The sequence below is a fragment of the Gopherus flavomarginatus genome, chromosome 3, assembly GCF_025201925.1.
Source record: "Gopherus flavomarginatus isolate rGopFla2 chromosome 3, rGopFla2.mat.asm, whole genome shotgun sequence".
Classification (NCBI taxonomy): Eukaryota; Metazoa; Chordata; order Testudines; family Testudinidae; genus Gopherus; species Gopherus flavomarginatus.
Genome location: NC_066619.1, coordinates 29,343,077 through 29,364,000, shown reverse-complemented (window position 1 = coordinate 29,364,000; position 20,924 = coordinate 29,343,077). Strand labels below are relative to the sequence as shown.

The window sequence follows — 20,924 nt, the reverse complement described above, 5'->3', positions numbered from 1 at the left end:
GAAATTACTTGAGTAGTCATCCCTTTGCATCTTGGGCCTGTGTTTTCTCCAGCCATGCAAACATGCATAGGAAAAGAAAAAGTAGTCTGAAAAATCAACAGCATTTAAGATGTGAAATATATTGTTCCCTGAAAAGTTAGGCAAAGCTCCTACTGACTTCTGTGGTAAAGGATCAGGGCCTTAGTGGACATGTAGTGGTCTCAGGAAGCATGGGCTACCAGCCTCACAAAGCCCAAGGATCCACAGGTAATCATGCCTCCCTCCCAAATGCATATTGATTGGGGAGCCTGAACTAAGTATGCAGCTTTCCATGTTGCTTCTTGATGCCACCAAAACTAGCATCGCAGCTATGCTACCATTGGTCCCCTGGTCACACCTGTGTACATCTATCCATGTCACCTGAAGGTGGAAGCCACAAAGAGGCAGACAATGTGTGAGACAAGCAGGCTGCTGGAGTTGCTTCTCTCTCCTACTCTGCCTAGCCAGGCCTTCCAAACTCCTGTGTTCCCCAACCATGCAGTGTTCTTACCAGAGCTGGGGGAGGAAAGTGTTAAGAATGGTTTTATCTCAGACCTTCTTAGGAGATAAGTGGTGGGTCTGTGTTTTTTGTCTCATATGTAGGGTAGCCTATTTTGGTTGGATGTATTCCTGGATGTTTCATCACATGACATAATCTTTAATTAAAGATTAATCTTTAATTCCTGGAGACTCTAGGACAATCCTGGAGGTTTGGCAACCCTACTTGTTTTGCAAGCCACAGAAAATCTTCCTATTTAGTTAGGCCCCAGGCAGATTGGAGGAAAGATCAAATGTTCTTGTTCCAAGAACAGCTATCACATACTCCTTTATATTGGGAATTACTCATATTACAAGTTTTAGTTTTTCTGTGTGCACACCTCTGGGGTTCATTGTGCTTAGAGGAAATGAGCTGCCATGAAGAGGAAAAGGAACAATGAATTGGATTTCCCTGGAATCTGGAAACCCATGTAACTGGTGTGCAATATCAACAGGTATCAGCCCTTTAATGGGTGATTTTAAAGATAAAAATCAATGGGACGTGTGTGCCTAAATCTCTCAGGTGCGTTTGAAAAGTCTCTCCCCCACCGATTTCCTTTTGCTGAACTAAATCTAATCACTCCTGTTCACTACATTTTTAAGCAGCTGTGGGCCATGTTGAAAACACAAATCTATCCAGGTCTTGATCCAGGCTAAACTTGTTTATCTTACGAGTTGTGACAGGATCACAGCTGTGAGTGGTATAATTACAAACATTAATATATAGTAATACACTACACTTATGAATCCTCCCCTCACAAATCTGTGGTAGATCATGCTGCTCAGCACATAAAGTTAAATATAAATTTGAGGCCAGCCCATTACATGGATTTAGTTGGAGTTTCTTTTTTAAAAGATTTCCTTACCCTTCCTTGGAGCACCATGAGAAGTCTGTCCTTCACTTTCTCTTTAGCTTGTAGTTTATCATCCTACAGAGGGCGCATCTATTAGTTAATTTATTTGTGTAAATATTTCCATAGTGTGTTTTAGACTATATTGTTTTTGCCCTAAACACTGATTTTTATTTGTAAAGCATGAAATAAACTAGTAGGTCTGCTTGTGTCGGCCTTAATAATAGCTTTAATGCCGTCATTTTTGCCAAAAGCCTCATTAAAGGCATATGTCTTTTGACTCACTGGTTCCAGTGCCAGAACAAGTGCCATTTCCAAGCAGCTGGAGTTGAATTTGTTACTGAAAAATAAACTGTATAGCCTGAGAACTGTTTGCAAAGCATAGAATTTGCATCTGATGAAGTGGGTATTCACCCATGAAAGCTCATGCTCCAAAACGTCTGTTAGTCTATAAGGTGCCACAGAATTCTTTGCTGCTTTTACAGATCCAGACTAACACGGTTACCCCTCTGATACTTGACATCCTATTCAAGGATTGCTTGGCAAAGCACTATCAAAATGTAAATCTTGTGCCTATAAAAATCTCTCCCTCAATCCTAATCTTAATAGGCACAGATTGCTAACACCTCGGTGCCACTGAATAGATGATTTCTGTACTGTTTGCTGTGGGAGTTACCTGCTCATTTGGTTTTCACAATAACCATTAACAATAGTAGTAACTGACATTATCTTGAAACAGCAGCTTCCCTGAACTTGTACGTAGAATGGGTCATGCACAGGAGTGAGGGGGGAGAAAACAGCTGCAGCAACTCTATGGGTAGATATCTCCTCCCTGCACCTAACTCTCTCAGCTCCCAAACCAGCAGCAAAGGATTGTGGGATAGTGGCAATAAGACACTAGATTTTTTGGGTCCTAGGTGGGAAGAGATTGAACATGGAGATCTTTAAAGGGTCATTCTTAATTGCCCAGCAAAGATCTCGGATGCTCACAGAAAAGGAGGAATTTTAAGGGTAAACATAGGCAGTGCTCTAAAGTCACATAAGAATGCTCCAGAAATACATAGGTTTATGTGCTCAAGCAGAAGGCAAGCATTCAGGTGATGAAGAATTCCAGCTGCATGATTTCTGCATGGTCAGCACTGCTCTGCTCCCCCTCTGAAGCTGTCACATCTGCACCCCCTTCTACAGGGCTGATCGAGGGAAAATGGAACCATCAGCCAATTTATATTTTAGTGCCTTGACCGCCCCATCACACCCGGACCCACGCTGCCCTTACTATTGCCCCCAAGCTCCCTTCCATGGCCTCACAGCCCAGGCCCACCCCACTCCTAACCTCTCAGCCACAGTGTCCTGAGTGGTCATCCATATTTCCCACCTGTAAGGCCAGTCCCGCCCTTCAAAGATCATGATGTCAATGGAGTTACTGAAAATTTATGAAGTATAATGAGAGCAGAATTTGAAACTCCTGCTAACCCATCCCTAAAGCATTTATCTGCAAATCTGCTTATTGCATTTATAACAAATAAAGTGTTTTAGATATCCAGTCTGTCAAGGCTGTAAATAAAATGAAGTTGATTTATGCAGTAGAAAGTGTAATGTTCTGTAATATGCCTGAAATGAGCAGGTTCCTTCATCAGGGAAAAGTCTAGGGACCACTTCAGAAGGGAAGAGAGTAAACTAGCTGCCAATTTAATTACTAAGGGCCTGATTCAATGCCAAAGGAAGGCAATGGAGAGACTTCTATTGACTCAGGCCAGAAGGGACCATCATGGTCATCTAGTCTGACTTCCTGCACAATGAGTATTGCATTAGACCCTAAAACACTATCCTACTCTAGTACTGTGTAATTGTGAGGTTTGTCTTTTAAAGCAAATTAAGCAGCTGTGCTTTACAAAAGCTACTTGTGGACTCACTCCTCTTTCACTGCTTAGATCCATATTTTCACTCTAAAGTGTGTTCTGTTCTTCAGAGGAAAAAAACAGTATTCTAATTCTTGACTTTAAAGGACAAAAGATCTATCAGATCTGCATGGGAGAATAGCATCCAAGTTGAAAGAAAACAGCATCTATTTTAAAAAGAACAGGAGTACTTGTGGCACCTTAGAGATGAACAAATGTATTTGAGCATAAGCTTTCGTGGGCTACAGCCCACTTCATTGGATGCATGTTACATTAATTAACTAACATGTTAAGTATCCTCACAGCTTCTTGTCAAACTGTCTTAAACAGGCTATCTTGATTATCACTACAAAAGTTTTTTTTCTCTTGCTGACAACAATTCATCTTAATTAATTAGCCTCTTAGAGTTGGTTGGGCAACTCCCACCTTTTCATGTTCTCTGCATGTATATATATCTCCTCACTATATGTTCCATTCTATGTGTTCAATGAAGTGGGCTGTAGCTCACGAAAGCTTATGCTCAGATAAATTTGTTAGTCTCTAAGGTGCCACAAGTACTCCTGTTCTTTTTGTGAACACAGACTAACATGGCTGCTACTCTGAAGCATCTATTTTGTTCATTATAGTAAAGACAAATGTCATGATTTCCTAAAAGAATTCCTAAAGTTAGCAACATCAGAGAGAAAAGCCAAGATGCATCCAACTCACAGACAGTATTTTAGAGCACTCATTAATATGTTGCATACTGCTCCCCTAGATGTCATTTAGAAAAAGTCATGAATAACACCCATAAACTAAGATACAGAAATGTATGCTAGAGACTTTGGCTGGAATTTTCAAAGGTGCCTATGTGAGCCGGGCACCAAAATGCCGTGAAATCCAGTGACAAGGTGAGTAAGGTAATATCTTTCATTGAACCAATTTTTATTGGTGAGAAAGACAAGCTTTCCAGTTTACACAGAGCTCTTCAGTGGGACAGAGCTTATTTTTCTCCCCAACAGAAGTTGGTCCAATAAAAGATATTACCTCAGCCACCTTGTCTCTCTCATATCCTGGGACCGACCCAGCTACACCACCACTGCATACATGAAATGCAGTGAGAGTTAGGTGCCCAACTCCATTAGGCTCCTTTGTGTCTAGAACAACTAAAGAAGCTTTCCCCCTGCTAGTTAGAATGCTGCATAGCAACACTTCTTCGACAAAAGCTATGTATAAATCTAAAAACGATGATTAACAGGACGGCAGTATGACAAACTGCACCATTGGCAAACACAGAATAAGATGTGATGGAGAACATGTCTTTATGATCAGAGGAGCAGCTCTTCTAGTTTCATCCTTTTTTGAGGAATGGTGACAGCTGCTGGTTCTTATCCAGACGGATTCATCCATCTCTGTAAATATAGCATCTTCATTTTTAACTTTTTAGTATCTGACTATCCAATTAGAGTTTACTATGTATCATATTTTATAGTACAGTATTTTAATATTTATAACGGCACATAATTAAAATAGACTACAGGGAAATGGGTGATTTTACATTGTAAACACCATGGCAGAACTAGCTACAGTGCCATTCATTTTTATTGCAGCTTTATTAAATATTTACCAGTACAAGTACATGCAGAAACACACAAATAATATTATAAAGAACTGGCATTGACATGTAGTTTTCCTCTTTCTGATTAGTGGCAAACTAGTGAGGAAGAGTTTGTCCTTCAGTGCTGAGAACCAGCTAGAGAATATTGTCACTAAATGCCTTTAAATGTGGTTTCTTTGTGTGTACAAAAATGCTGCAATAGGCACTGGATCTAATTCTGTCAAAAATTAGAATTGGCCCCTTTACTCATACTGAATAGTAACTTACTCCATAGCAATTGGTCTGATGGCCAGATCCAATAATGGATCTGAAACAAATGGGGACTCTTGTGGAGTAAGACATTATTCAACATGAGTCAGAGCCGCCGTGATGGATATAACAAGGACAATCCCAAATTTTCCAAAATAATGAGACAGTCCCCTCTCCCCAATCCTGGGATTGGTCTAAGGGATGGGATGAGATTTAAAAATTTATAAATGTTAGATCCTTCTGACTTTTTACTGTTTTCTAAAAACTTTCAGGCTCATGCTTTCTGGCTTTCTTCTGCACTCATGAGAGCTAGAAATGTACTTGAAAAAGAAAGCTGAGATTCTTACGTAATCACCTCAAGAGCTAGAGCACTAAGAAAAACTCAAAATATCGCTACGTGATAAAAATCACAAGAAACACTGTAAATGCAATGGGTCTGATTCTCATTTTCACTAAGTCCTCTCTACAGCACTCTGGCTTCATAAAGGGGCCTGAAAAGTGGGTATAAATGAGAATCAGTTCCAGTATATCCAGTAATAATAGTAAGGACAAATTCAAGTAGCAACCCATGTAATATTCCCACTTGTGTGATAGTATTAGGGTTTATAGAGGCTTTAGGATGGTTGCAGCCATGTGACACACACTGGAGCAGATGTGATACGCCACCCAGCAGAGAGCAGTGGTGTGTTCACACACATTTGTGCATGCACTTGAATGAGGGCACGGACAAAAAGAATTGACATTACTGAATGGTAATGGTGCAAAACAAGCATTCAAAAGACTGAACATTTCAAAAGGTAAGTCTTCTAAAACACTGACTCATTCATAGCCTCTGCCTCCCTCCATGCAGGGTCACTAAATCTCAGTCTACAATGTGTTAAACGAACCTTCCCAGACCCACGGCAGTGCTAATACTATGACATGTTACATGTTTGCATCCAAATGTACTTTGTATTTCTCACCACAACAGTGGTTTTCTTTTTTTAAATTAGAGACTTGGAAAACATGATACAAAGGAGAGTTAAAGAAAACAAATAAACCCTCTTTCATTCTCATTCTCAGTCATACACCCTTCAGGCCACCAGTGTGGGGTATGCATAGTGCCCATCTATAAAAAGGGAAATAAAAACAACCCAGGAAACTACAGACCAGTTAGTTTAACTTCTGTGCCAGGGAAGATAATGGAGCAAGTAATTAAAGAAATCATCTGCAAACACTTGGAAGGTGGTAAGGTGATAGGGAATAGCCAGCATGGATTTGTAAAGAACAAATAGTGTCAAACCAAACTGATAGTTTTCTTTGATAGGATAACGAGTCTTGTGGATAAGGGAGAAGTGGTGGATGTGGTATACCTAGACTTTAGTAAGGCATTTGATACGATCTCGCATGATATCCTTATCGATAAACTAGGCAAATACAATTTAGATGGGGCTACTATAAGGTGGGTGCATAAGTGGCTGGATAACCATACTCAGAGAGTAGTTATTAATGGCTCCCAATTCTGCTGGAAAGGTATAACAAGTGGGGTTCTGCAGAGGTCTGTTTTGGGACCGGCTCTGTTCTATATCTTCATCAACGACTTAGATGTTGGCATAGAAAGTACGCTTATTAAGTTTGCAGACGATACCAAACTGGGAGGGATTGCAACTGCTTTGGAGGACAGGGTCAAAATTCAAAATGATCTGAACAAATTGGAGAAATGGTCTGAGGTAAACCGGATGAAGTTCAATAAAGACAAATGCAAAGTGCTCCACTTAGGAAGGAACAATCAATTTCACACATACAGAATGGGAAGAGACTGTTTAGGAAGGAGTATGGCAGAAAGAGATCTAGGGGTCATAGTGGACCACAAGCTAAATATGAGTCAACAGTGTGATACTGTTGCAAAAAAAGCAAACGTGATTCTGGGATGCATTAACAGGTGTGTTGTAAACAAGACACGAGAAGTCATTCTTTCGCTCTACTCTGCACTGGTTAGGCCTCAGCTGGAGTATTGTGTCCAGTTCTGGGCACCGCATTTCAAGAAAGATGTGGAGAAATTGGAGAGGGTCCAGAGAAGAGCAACAGAATGATTAAAGGTCTTGAGAACATGACCTATGGAGGAAGGCTGAAAGAATTGGGTTTATTTAGTTTGGAAAAGAGAAGACTGAGAGGGGACATGATAGCAGTTTTCAGGTATCTAAAAGGGTGTCATCAGGAGGAGGGAGAAAACTTGATCACCTTAGCCTCTAATGATAGAAGAAGCAGCAATGGGCTTAAACTGCAGCAAGGGAGATTTAGGTTGGACATTAGGAAAAAGTTCCTAACTGTCAGGGTAGTTAAACACTGGAATAAATTGCTTAGGGAGGTTGTGGAATCTCCATCTCTGGAGATATTTAAGAGTAGGTTAGATAAATGTCTATCAGGGATGGTCTAGACAGTATTTGGTCCTGCCATGAGGGCAGGGGACTGGACTCGATGACCTCTCGAGGTCCCTTCCAGTCCTAGAGTCTATGAATCTATGAATCTATGCTGTGGCAGTAACTCACAACTGTATGGTTGAGTTGAAAGGGATGCTTACATCTTACTCCCATCGGAATCAATTATGGAACAGCACTGACAGGCTTGTTATCCTGTAATCCTGGCCTGGAAGGATGGTGGCTATAATATATTACCCGGGAGGGTTTAAAATCTGGCAAAATAAAGATGGAAGGTGGTAATTTGAAGGAAGAGGATACTTGGCTTCTGGAAACAAAAGCAGCAAAAGTGAAAAGGCAGCTATGTAACAAATATCTTTATTGTGGTGAGAAGGACATCCAGACTGCTTTACAGAACAGTTTAATAATAAAATACGGCAATGAGCAATGAACATCAGTTGTTCCAAAATGCAGTTGCAGTAAGAGAAACTTCCAGTATTTCCTTCTTGAGGTAGGAGTTGAATAAAGGAAGCTTTTCTAGAAACCAATTCTTTTCAATTATACTTTTCAGCAAATTGAGTGTATTTTTTTGATAAGGAGTCACACTGGCATATTGTGTACGCATTGGAACCCAAGATATCGTAGTACAATGCACCCATGTACCATGGCATCTCAATACAACATCAAGCACAGGAAATTTGAAGGCAACATGACACTGTTGAGCTGAATACTGTAGGAGCTTTGCTTACTTAATTAAGTCTGAAAGGAGCATGTTTTCTTTAGTAGGTATTTCTGACAAGCATTCCATGCTACAGTTATAATTGAGCTGCAGCTTCCTTTATAGCTTTCCTTCACTCCTGTTTTAGTTGCTCATAACTCTGACAAACAAATTACTTGGGAGTGAAATTTGGCAATCTGGGTCTCAATTCAAAAAGAGAATGAACAAAATTGGGCCTGCTGTTTCTGATCCTGCAAGGGTAAAAGAACAAACAAAGGACTCATTTCCCATATGGTCCACTCAGAAAGTTAACTCTGTGCATATACAACTCAGCCATGACTCAGCTAATTCAGTTAGATCCTTATTTGCAACTGAAGAGCCTTTGGCATAATTTAGGGCAAGGAAAGGCTCACCTGATAGCTGCTCTAACTTTCAGCAGCTGTCAACTGCCCCACGGGCATTATAGAAGCAAGAATCTCTGAGGTGCAAGGGAGCTTCTGCCACACACCCTTTTCCATGGCCACACCTTTTGCACCAACAGCTAGGATGAGGGGCAGTGTCAAACACCTGGTCTACACTGGGGGGGTGGGATCGATCTAAGATACGCAACTTCAGCTATGAGAATAGTGTAGCTGAAGTCGACATATCTTAGATTCACTTGGATTGACTTACTTCACGTCCTTGTGGCGTGCGATCGATGGCCACTGCTCCCCCATCGACTCTGCTTCTGCCTCTGCCTTGATGGAGTTCCGGAGTTGATGGGAAGCATGTTCGGGGATCAATGTATCGCATCTAAATGAGACGTGATACATCGATCCTCAATAGATCAGTAACAATCACTATCCACTGATCCGGCGGGTAGTGTAGACATTCCATTTTAGAAGCAGTTGTAGTAGCTTTTTGCCACATCCTCTAGGGCCAGATGTGCTATTTTTATAGCTGGTTTACAGCAGTATAGCAGTACAAAATGCACCAAGCACTCTCCAGGATGACAACCGCTAGGTTCCAGCCTGAAGTGTTATTTAAATCTGAGCAAGATCTAAGAAACAAGTAAAGTTTGAAGGAAATTTGTTCATAAGATGTGAAGTTAGGAATGGCGAATATTCCCCACCACATATGCTCATTAGGATTTGCTGTTAGGTTGGTTGGCTAAGTCTGAGACAATATGGAACACTGGGAGCATAATGAAGTGCTTCAGCTTGATCTAAATTCATAAAAAATCTATGGTTTGCTCAGTGGTGCAAGTAAAACCTCGTGTCTTACTGGTACGGGGGGTGGGGGGGCACCACCTAAGGGGGGCACATGACCTCCCCACATGACCCTCCATGTGACTCCTCACTGCCATGCCCTCTGGGGCAGAGGGGGTTGGAGGTTCTGTCCTACTTCTGCACTGAAAACAGGGCTGGGGGAGGCACACAACTGCTGGCATTCTGCTCATTTTCATGCTGCTGCCCTTGCCAGAGGGAAAGGAGCAGGACCTCCAGCCTTTCCTCCATCCAGGCTGCTGCTGTTTCCTTCTGGTATGCTGTACTGGCTATAAATAGCTTGCTGGTACGGTGCACCAGCCAGGGTTTGCTAAACCTTACAAAGTCCTCAAAACAAAGCTTCTTCAGAAGCAACACAGTTTGGAAGAATGCGTACAGGCTGGGATCTAAGCACTCATGACTTCTATTGCCATCTCTCCAGTGTCTGGCCTTTATCATACTTTATCTTTCTCTCCACACACACACACACACACACACACACACACACACACACACACACACACACACACACACACACACACACACACGAAATGCCAGAATTAAGTGCAACCTTAATTTAGCTCCCTTGTGCATACACATTATGATACAGTCTTTAATCACACTATCACAAACTATGCCCTCCCCCACTCCCTCAGCTCTTTGGTCTGTCTCTTTACTCAGCTGGTGCTTCCCCTGCACCCTGGTTGCTCATCAGTCCGATCTCCCCTCTCATCACTTCATTTCTCCACTCCATTGTTCCAAGTCCCATTATCCTTGCTCAGCCAGTCCCAGTCTGCTCATCATTTGGGGCCAGTCTGCATTATACAGGCTTTGCTGATACAGCTGCACTGGCATAGCTCCCTCCAGTAGATGAAGCATATGCAGACAGAAGGAGTTTTTCTGCCAGCATAGTTACACCAACTGCCTGTTGCTTCTGTCAACCTAATTATATCTACGCTGGGGGTTTTGTTGACATAGCTATGTCAATGTGGGCATGGTTCATTCACACCCCTGACTCACATAGCAATGCTGACAAAATTTAATAGTGTAAACCTGGCCTGGATCTCAATCCACCCATTTGCCTCCCCTGTCCTTGCCCAACAGCACCAGTCCTCCCTCATCCAGCTCCTAGTGTCCCCCCCACAAACTTCCAGCCCCAGTTACCCTCTTCCACCTCATCAGCTTGCAGTTTCAGTCCCTGTAGGCTTCTTGTCCCAATCTACTTCCCTTGCCACCTCCCTCCCTTACCCCAGGCTTGCCTCTTGTCCCCTCTGAATTCAAATCAGGTAGGTTCTTCCTCCATGCTGCCTGTGTCCAGCAGGAAAGCCATTGAGAACACAGGAGCGACAATCTCTTCATTCCACTGCCAGGCCTGGCATGATCTGCAGCAGTCCAGAGCTGCAATTGCAGGTAAAGTCCTGTTTAGTATCTAGCAAGCCTCTCTGAAAGGTGGGTTTTTTCCCAAAGACTTATCACTTGGCCAAATTTGGGCATATGTTCACAGGGATTGCAACAGGCACATGCTTGACACAGAAGTCCTTCCTTTCCCAAATTTCATGTCCCTGCTCCAAAGCATGTGGGCAGTAGAGATGGTCAAAGAAAGCGCACCAAAGTTTTAACATTTGCAAAACAACAACGGTTTCCCTCCCTCATTCTCAGAATTTTACAAGTGACAAAACAACAATGGTTTCCCTCCCTCAGTCTCAGAAATGGCTGAACCAGTTTGGCAGAAATTTTCCAGTATGACTCAGCCTGAGGCAGACATCCAGCATGAAAAATATTGGGTCAAATCTTTAAAATTTGACGAAGTTAAAAGCAACAAAAAACAGGGTCTTATAACTGGAAGCGTAGGGCAACCTTAATAATAGGTGGTGCTACCAGCCCCACCTTTACTATGCAGCTGTAGAAAAAGTAGTTTTTATAGACCTGACAAAAATGCAAAGATGTGGGTGATTATCCTATTCCCAGTTTACAGGCAGGAATAATCTTTGAGAAACTCTTCCACAGACTTCTCATCCTATGGGCAAAGGGGCTAGGGTGGCTTTAAGCCATCTATGACCCTCACATCCTTGGGCTTCTGCAAGGCCCCTAGCATAACTTAATAGATCTGGGAGCCTCTTTAAGTTGTGGCAGTTACTCCACGCTGACTTATGGACCACAGCACTAGCTGAAATCTCTGCAGTGCTATGGGCTGCATCCTGGTCCCAGATATAGCGCTCCCACCCATAGCCCCAACCTTGGCATGCGTCCTACATCAAGTCATGCTTGCTCAGAGATCAGACTTATGACAGTATTCTGCAGTACCTGCCATGGGGGAATTCTCCCCCAGCAGGATCTGAGAATGGTTCTACTTAAAGAGCTGCCCCGGTGCAGCTGCCCTGCTGTAGCGCTTCAGTGAAGACACTACTAGGCCAACAGGAGAGCTTCGCACATCAGCATAGTTAATCCATCTCCACAAGAGGCAGTGGGTATGTGGAAAGGAGAAGCTCTGCCACTGACATAGTGCTGCCTATGCCGGGGATTTGGTCAGTATAACTTGTGTTGCTCAAGAGTGTAGATTTTTCACACCCCTGAGTGACCTAGTTATACTGCTGTCAGTTTGTGATGTAGACCTGGTCTAAGTCTTGTATTTAATCCAATAATCAGTCAATTATTATCATCACTCTGCACTTCTATGGTGCCGCCATGTCTACCGAGTGCTTTACAAACATTAGTTAAGCGTCACTGTGAGGTAGCTAAGCATTATTACACTCGCTTTCCAGGTAAGTAAACAGAGAGCCTAAATGGATTCCAAACCAGTGGCAAGGAAGAGAACAGAAACAAGCATTCTTAAAGCCCTGGCTTTAGTTAGAACTGTGACAGAGAGGGTAGGACTTATCTGTATGTAATTACTGACTTGTGTTCTATTACAAATGTAAATATTGGCACTGGGACTGAAGTCAGTCTTGCTCTGCCATGTGAATTGCTGAAGGGACTGAGACTCTGGATTTCCACAGTGCACAGCTCAGGGGCAAGCATCACCATGCCAGGATTTCCGGGGTTCCTGCCATGGAGCCAGAAGTCTACACCAGCCAGGGCTTTCAGATGCTGGAAACCCAGTGTCCCTGACCCTCTGCTGTCCCACCCCCATGAAACAGTGTTGTTTCTACAGAGGGGCTGCAGATGAGCAAACAGGAGGCGGGGAGGCAGAATGGAGTTTGATCATGATAGGGCTCTGCTCATGCAGGGGGGCTGACCATTGCCAGAGTGAGAAGGACTTACAGGAGAGACTCTGCCCAGTCTGACATGTTCATTTACCACAGACTCACAGAAGAGGTGAGGACAGGTTAAGGGAGGGTGGATCTCAGCTCTATTGTTGTTGTCAATGAGCTGTAACTCTTGGATTCTTTAAGAGTAGAGATGAGCAAAATTTGGAATTTCTGTCCCTTGGGAAATTCTGGCATTTCAGCATTTTGCTTTTGTCCCCAAATGGAAAAAATGTGGATATTTTGATTTTGGGGGGGGTGAGAGCGTAAATGGAAATTCAAAAAAATTTCAATTCAGAAATGTTCACACATTTCCTTTTGATGTTTTGATAGAAACAAAAGTAGCAAGGTTTCATTTTGTTTTCTTGATTTGACCTGAAATGCTTTGTTTTGAGTCAGACATTAAACTGCATTTCTCTTGCCTTATGGGAATTGTAGTTCAGGACCCCACTGTCTTCTGTGCACCCTGGAGAACTATGTCTCTCACAATGCAATGCAGTCCCGGGTGATCAAGCTTTGTGGTGCATCAGAGGAGTCACATGGCTTTGGGTGCATCATGGGAGATGCAGGTCAGTCAGGGACCCTGCCCCATAGGTGAAGATTGGGAGATTAAGCAAGAGGTCTGAGCCTGGAAGTTCACCAAAGCTAGAAACAGTGACTATACTTGCAAGTACATAGGCTCGGTAATTGGGTTCACTCTTGAAATACTGGTAATGGTACAGAGTGGTTATACCGTACAGTTGTAATAATCGTAGGTCTCATTATCTCCTAATGAAGAGGAGCAAAGATCTCGGAGAAATCATCTGTAAGATAAAAAGGTCTCCCTTCATAAAGTAAACACAACATACACACAAAAACATTCCAAAAATGTCCATTAAAACCTCTACTCTCCTCTTGCCCCTTAGTTCCAGAAAAATGATCATCTGAGAGTGGTACTTTCCATGCCTGATCTCTGCTCCCAAAGAAAATATTTCATTAAGTTTGAGCAGGATCATTTCAGTCATTCTTCAGCCTCCATGAATGAGTATAGAGAGGGTGAAAAAGAATATACTTTTCCCATTTAAAAATGTTCTAAGCTTTTTAGTCATGAGTACATCTGTGGTGAGTACTGCAAAAATCATTCTGTGAATTATTCATTTGAATTTTTGAATTTCCAGGAAAAGGGGTTTATTGGCAGGAATGGTCACCAAAATGGTATATTTTAAGCAAATATTGCCGAACACACATGGAAAACAAATTGAAAACTTGTGTTCACACATATTCGCAGCAGAAATATGATTCCAAGAATCATGGCTCATTCAGTCAAGCATCAGAAACATACTATGTGACCATACCCAATCAAAGCAGCTTACATTGATATGTAGTCAACATTTTCTATATTTTGGTTTTTGAATTACACTTTTCATCACCATCTCTAGTTTTAATAAAAAGTAGAATTTTAAAGTGTTTTTTCCTCATTTTTTGATCAGCTCTACTTGCATTTCAAATATAAAATCTCACAATGAACTGCTAGTGAATTTACTACAGACCCTAGAATCAGTCAGCAAAACTATTTTGTGATTATTTCAAATAACTAATAAATCTGAGAAAATTGCCATCTACTTACAATAATTCTAACAGAAAAATAAGTGGAATTCATTGAACCAATTACTCATGTGCCTGATTTTCAGTTACAATAAAGCCACTTTATATTACTTTGGCAATGAAAAGAGGACTGAAATGTAATTTTCACCCACTTTAAGACCTGACACTGCCAGAGCGTTGAAGCCTTAGGTCGTGTGATTGCTGGCACTTTCGTTGCTAAAACTTTTGTTGCTCAGGGGTATGAAAAAAAAACACACACAGCCCCAAATGACAAAAATTTTAGCCACAAAAAGCATCGGTCTGGACAGCGCTTCGTTGGTGGGAGCCATGCTCCCATCGACAAAGCTAACAGCCCTTGTTGGGAGTGGTTTTATTTTGTCCCTGGGAGACCTCTCTTCTGGCGATAAAGAGCAGCCACACAGCACCACTTACAAAGTCACTGGAGTGATTCCATAGTTACATATCACCTTAGAGGGTGGCCCTGATTCTGCAGTTTGGCACAAGTAGTAGTCCCATTGATTTCAACAACTACTCAAGTGAATAGTTATGAATGTACCTAAGAGTTTGCAGGAGACTTTCCTATCTCATATATCCTGCAACAGGGACTGCTCCCCTTATGGAAAGATCTACTATGGTTTTCTGAAATGAATAGGAATAAGATCAAGTATGTAACTTTTCACAATTGCTCACTAGTTCCCACTGGAGGGAAACTCCATAACTCTCTGAAAGTGATGAAGTACAAAGCATAGAGAAGGAAACACGTGTTAGTTATGAGGAAGTTCTTAATAGAAAACATGAATCTGAGTGATATCACATATCCGCTCTACTGCTAGTCAGCTATTACGTTTTACAATATTAGAGGGCTAAAAATAAAAAAGGAAAGTCATTTTGTAATGCAGCTTTGGAAGGTCAAGTGTTTGCTAGCATATACTGACCTATGCAATAGACTGATGATTAGTGATGCGTAAGCACTATTAGTTTTCCATCCCTGTGAACTATATTGATGGAGCACAACACAACTGGGTTCACATGGGTTGGGCAGCAATCACCTCTTGAGGGTTTCCTTAGAGATTTAGATTTTACAAAACCTAACCACTAAGCACTCTTCCTCCCTTAGTCTTGATATGCTCCTGCCCCATCTTTCACTGCTATAGATGTTCCCTTTACCATATATTGTATCCCCCACACTTTAAATAATCTTTTTGACTCCGGAGGACAGGGTAGTCTATTTCCCTTCCTGGCTAGTCCCGCCACACGCATTCTGGATCTTCAGTGAGGACTGCTTCTCCTCTGCCCTTGCAGATTTCCCAAGGATTCACTGGGAAGCATCACTGTCCCCACTCCCATTACAAAAAAAAAAAGTGCCATGACTCTTTGGGTGCCAGAAGGTAAGCTGGCTCTCCCAGTCAGTGCTACTCCTGTCAAGAGATACTAACTAACTATACTAAGTAACGAACTGCAGCATGGGACAGAAGGTCGTGGGGCATCATCTTCCCTGAAGGCAGCTGGTTTCACTCTCATTGGGAGCAATAGGGAAGGCCTTTTTGCTAATGGCCACGCTGTAGTCTCACTCTAGTTGAGTGCAAGTGAGAAGAGTAGGAGGTGGCAGCACTTTGTCAAATGAGATATTTTCAATTGTGAAGAATGCCAAAAACCAAAAATACCCATTACACTTAAATTATTTTCAAAGCCCACCTACTGCACCAGATCTATTCTATCCTCTAATCAACAGCCAAGGTCTGTTCTGTTCTGGACCTTAGTATCCCTTCCCTGAGCCTTTCCTAGTGTTCTAACTTCTCCTATCTCTGAGTGTCCCGGTCTCCAAACTCCCTCCTGCCAGGGAGTAACTATAGGCTGTTTTGGCTCTGTAGCCCCCCAAACACACCTCCCTTCTCCCAGAGAGTGATTGCAGACTACTTCCCCAGAGCCTCTTTGCTGCTAAGTTCCTATCTTTATAAACCTAGCCCAGCTCATTCCTCCTTAGTTGGACTCCCTCATTATTCAGTCAGGGGCTTACTTAAGCCACCTGATTCCCCTCAGCTGTAGCCTATCTGGTTAATTGGCCACCTTCTTAGCCTACATTAACCCCTTCAGGGCAAGTGTGTAGTAAACACCCCTCATGAGTACATGTCCTAAAGGGAACAAGGAAGAAGGAAATTGAGTAGGATGACACAGGTGAATTACATTAGGAGGAAACAAATAAAAAATGGCATGTTTCTTTAGAAATCAGTTTATTCTAATCTGGATCTAGAAATGCTATTATGTGCTAATCAGAATTGTAGGGCTAATTGGAAGGTGTCATTACAATGCGGAGTTAAGGGTTAAGGTCTGGATATGCACAGTTAACATGTTTAGATTTATTTTAAGTTTAACCATAGCCCTAAATTCCTTAGGTTTGAAATGTTTGTTTTGGGGATAACTACAATGTCCCTCTGATGTTTTTAGCCTTAAATAACTGATATGTATTAAACCTTAATTCCAGTTGAACAGCTTTTATCCGGTAATGAGTTTCATTTTAGGAACTTACATCTGGGATTTCAAAGGAGCCTAATGGAGTTAGATGCGCAAATTCTACTGCATTTCTAGTCTCAGCCTGCATACTTTCCATTATTTTTTGCTATTTAATTTAATTCACACAGGCCAAGAAGTTATTCTTTGGTCAAAAAAGTTATTTTCATGCAGTCATTCCAGGAAAATATGACTCATTTTTACAAGTGCTTTTTACTACGTTCTCACTTTAGCAGCCTATATGTGTATTTCTTTATTTGTATTCACTTTACTGTAATAACTGGCTATGATCAGCTCTTCACTGGGGTTAGGCTTTGGATGTTCATTTGTTAATACTGTTGTTTTCCTATGTTGTGAAATATTAGATACAGATGCAGAACAGTGCTTTTGAATTAAAAACGCACAAAATTGAGTATTCTACAATGGAAAAGTATTTACCATTTTTTCCTTAAGTCACATTTAAAAGTTTAAGCACATGCAGTTTATTAAAGTGGAAATGATCAGCAACATTATCAGTAGTTTGGATCCAGTATAGGCACTTTGTGAAAATATTACAGTACATTTTCATGCACAGCACTCATCAGGAAAATAAGATGTGCATGCTTCTTTGAGAGGGGATATTCAGCAGAACTGTGTAAAGACCAGTGATTGAATGTTAGAGTAGTATGACATTCATCACTAGTATCTGAATCATGCACAAGCATTAATGAATAGAGCATCAGAACACTCCACTGAGCTAGGGAAGTATTATCTCCATTTTAAAGAGGGAGATTTTGACATACAGAATTATTCAGAAATTTGTCAGAGGAGGCAGGGTGGCAATTCTCACATGGGTTTGCAATATCTGGTTTTCTGCCCAAAGCCCCAGCTCCAGGAAACAAGTGAGTACGTGAAAATCTTGGCTTTTATTTATGAAAAAAGTAAGTTTCTAGCCCTTGTGGTTGTGGACCAAAGCTTGAAACTGTGCCCATTAAGCACACCAAACCAAAAGGCAAATAAAAAGTCTCCCTCCCTGTTTTTAATTTCAAGATTTTTAAGACAAATCTCATAATTTTGGGCAGCCTGGCTCATGATTTGGGACGGTTGGGGTGGACAATATTGGGGAAGATTGTTGCATGGCCAGAAACTGGCCTCATGTTCCAGGAATCCATTCCATCCAGTGCATTAGGCACAAAGCTAAAGTTGCGAGTTGTGTCAGTAGTTTGCAACAAAACCCTGAGCCACAGGAAAAACTCACTTAGTTTAAGGCTTTTGTTAAAACCTCACATCAGATTCTTTAAAGTTCATGAATCTTTCCTGCAAACTTGAATCAAGTTATGGTTTTGCACAGAAACTAGACAGAAGTTGATTTCAGCACAAAGCAGATGGAGCTTGGTAATTTCAACTAGGCCTCTCTTCAAGGATTGTTTGTTTTGCTTGACTCATTTGAATCTGAAATATCAGGTTATGTCAATCTGCATGGATTGAAAGAGAAGTAAATTATTTAATGAACCCCATGTGATGCAAAACCATTCAGCCTCCGTCTTACAGATAAGAGCTAGAAATCAGCTCAGATTGAAACCTTTTAGTGAACCCTGTTCCTATCCAGAACTTTGGTTGTTCACCTAAAATGGAGTTTGAATCCAAACCACTCCTGGTTTGTAACAATCTAACCAAAGAGGTTTAGTAAAACCATATCACAAGCATTTGGCTATAACAGTGTATCTCTGCAAAGAGCTTTAGTTACTCTCGGTCTGTCCTATTATGGGTTAATCTTAGGAAGAAAGTATTTAGGAAGAAAGAATTGAAGAAATATCCTAAAAATACCAATTAGATGTTAAAAGAATGTAAGAGAAGTCCTGGACTAGATCAGACCTGAGGTCTCCAGCTGAGGCCAACACCTGATACTTCAGAGGAATGTACAAAAACCTCACATTAGAGAGATGTGTGATCATGTGCTTCCATATTACATCTCCTTCTAGTCCTTAATACGTAGATATTGGTTTAAACCCTGAAACATAAGATTTATTAAAATGTAATCCTTCTGCCAGGTAGAGTCAGAAGCAACAATGACCAGGTTCAATATCTAGGAGCTCCGCTTAATAATACAAAACAGAACAGGTTGAAGTCCCAACCCAATAACATGGGAAATCCTAATACCACCCCTGGATGCCTCTAAGCGGTAATACTTCCCCACTTGCAAGCAGTGTGTGTGTGTGTGTGTGTGTGTGTGTGTGTGTGTGTGTGTGTGTGTAATAAAAGAGATCTTTTATTAAAAGTGAGAGGGAACCAACCATTAATCTGCAAAAACACCACAACCACATTCCAAAAGCATATGACCATAAGTAAACCCCATAGTGTCTTGGGCAGTGTCCTTTGCCTTAGTTTTATGGTGGCAAAGTTCAACAAATGAATGTCCCTTTAATCATTCCCCTCTCCCTCTGCTGCACCCTACTCACAGTTGGCTGTCATTGGTTAATGAAGACCCAGAGTTCCAGAGGTAGGTTCACAGGATTCACTGTCCATTCTGGGTGGGAGCAGGGAGGACATTGAGCAATGCTTCTGCTGTTGCTGCTGGCCATCTCTCAACCACCACTCTCTGCTACTACTGGCCACAGTTTCTTTGCTGCCACTAGTCACCGCTATTTGCTGCTCCTGCAATGTCACGTTCTGAGGTTCCACTCCTAAACCCAGCTTTTAGTGATTTCAGCAGGTAGTGGGGGACCTCACAGCATGGGCAGTGTCAGTCTATCCACAGAAAGCCTAAGGCTCAGCCTCTAGAAATGTTCAGCAGGGATCTCAGCTCTTAGAATCACCAACCACAAAGAAGGACTCTCAGTTGGGTCTAATCAGCTGTCATTACATGCTAGAGAGGAACAGATCAAATGACATAATCTAGAACTCTTTGGGCAGCAGCTTTAAAACCAAATAGTGTTATACCAATTATATTAGACCAATAAAAACCAGCAGGATCTTATTAAAGGGGACAAGACATTTGTCACATTTATTGTAAATACCATAATAAAACAAAAGATAACAGTAAACAACGTTGTTTGGCTACTTATTTCTATTACTACTTACTTATTTCTTATACACTTATATATATATATATATATATATATATATATATATATATATATATATACTTATTCTCACAAATCATTTATACAAGTTCTGTATAGATGTTATAGTTACCAGCCTAAACGTTGCTTGTGATAGAATACTGGCCAGGTATCCTGTACACAAGAGTGGAGCCGAGTTTGGGTCAGGTGCGCACCTGATGCTCCTGGAGGGTGGTAGCAGAACCAGAGACTCAAAGACTTTATTCTTCAGAGTCCAGTTTTATAGAAATTTATCCCTATGTCAGTCCATGAGAGTTGCTTCATTCTGCTGTTAAATCAATCAGCAAGTGGCTGGCTCCATGTTATCAGATGTTTGTTTTTCCTTTCTTTGAGGTCGTGGGGTGGATTCCAGTTTGCCCTCTGGGGGTCATCTGGTTGATCCCACTTGACACCTTCTTCGGGAAACACTGAATTCTTCAGACTGGTAACTCCCTAACCATTCATTCATTATTTAAACTAGGCACTCATTCACATACGTTTTCTATCTTAATCCCATCTATTTCATTGTCTCTTTACCTTTCGGGGTGTTACCAATTTATGTGAGACTCCCTGTCTTTTATTATTCAAAAATAAAGTGAGAAGAAAACTTACAAAGGGTGGAGGTCTCTACCTATGTACTATAACAGCTACTGTTTTGGCTCACAGCGGCCGTTACAAAGTAAAGTAGCGACTACAAAGTGTCACTTACAGAACGAGCACTTAAAGTTAATTAACGTTTAGCAAGTTTTATACAAAGTATTTCTTTGAGCAGGCTTCACACAAACACAGCTCCTGGCTTGCAGGTTAGAGGCTAAATCTCGGGAATCACATTTATTTCTAATATAAACCTTTAGTTATAAAGTATCAATTAACAATAAATCATTTTTAACAATAAATCATTTTTTAATATAAACCATGTTTAATATAAACCTTCTTTAATATCCCTACAGTAGGAACACCTATCCTCATCTACTCTCCCCTTCACTAGGATTTGGCATC

General features: G+C 41.4%; 1 protein-coding gene across 1 annotated transcript in view; it reads left to right on the top strand.

The window, feature by feature from the left end:
- The window catches only part of LOC127048034 (uncharacterized), a 274,091-nt gene that overhangs the window by 106,367 nt on the left and 146,800 nt on the right, over positions 1-20,924 (top strand). The window contains exon 2 of the mRNA XM_050947145.1: positions 6,860-7,071. Within this exon, the coding sequence (XP_050803102.1) occupies positions 6,869-7,071 (203 nt within the window). The 5' untranslated portion in view covers positions 6,860-6,868. The remainder of the gene's footprint in view (positions 1-6,859; positions 7,072-20,924) is intronic.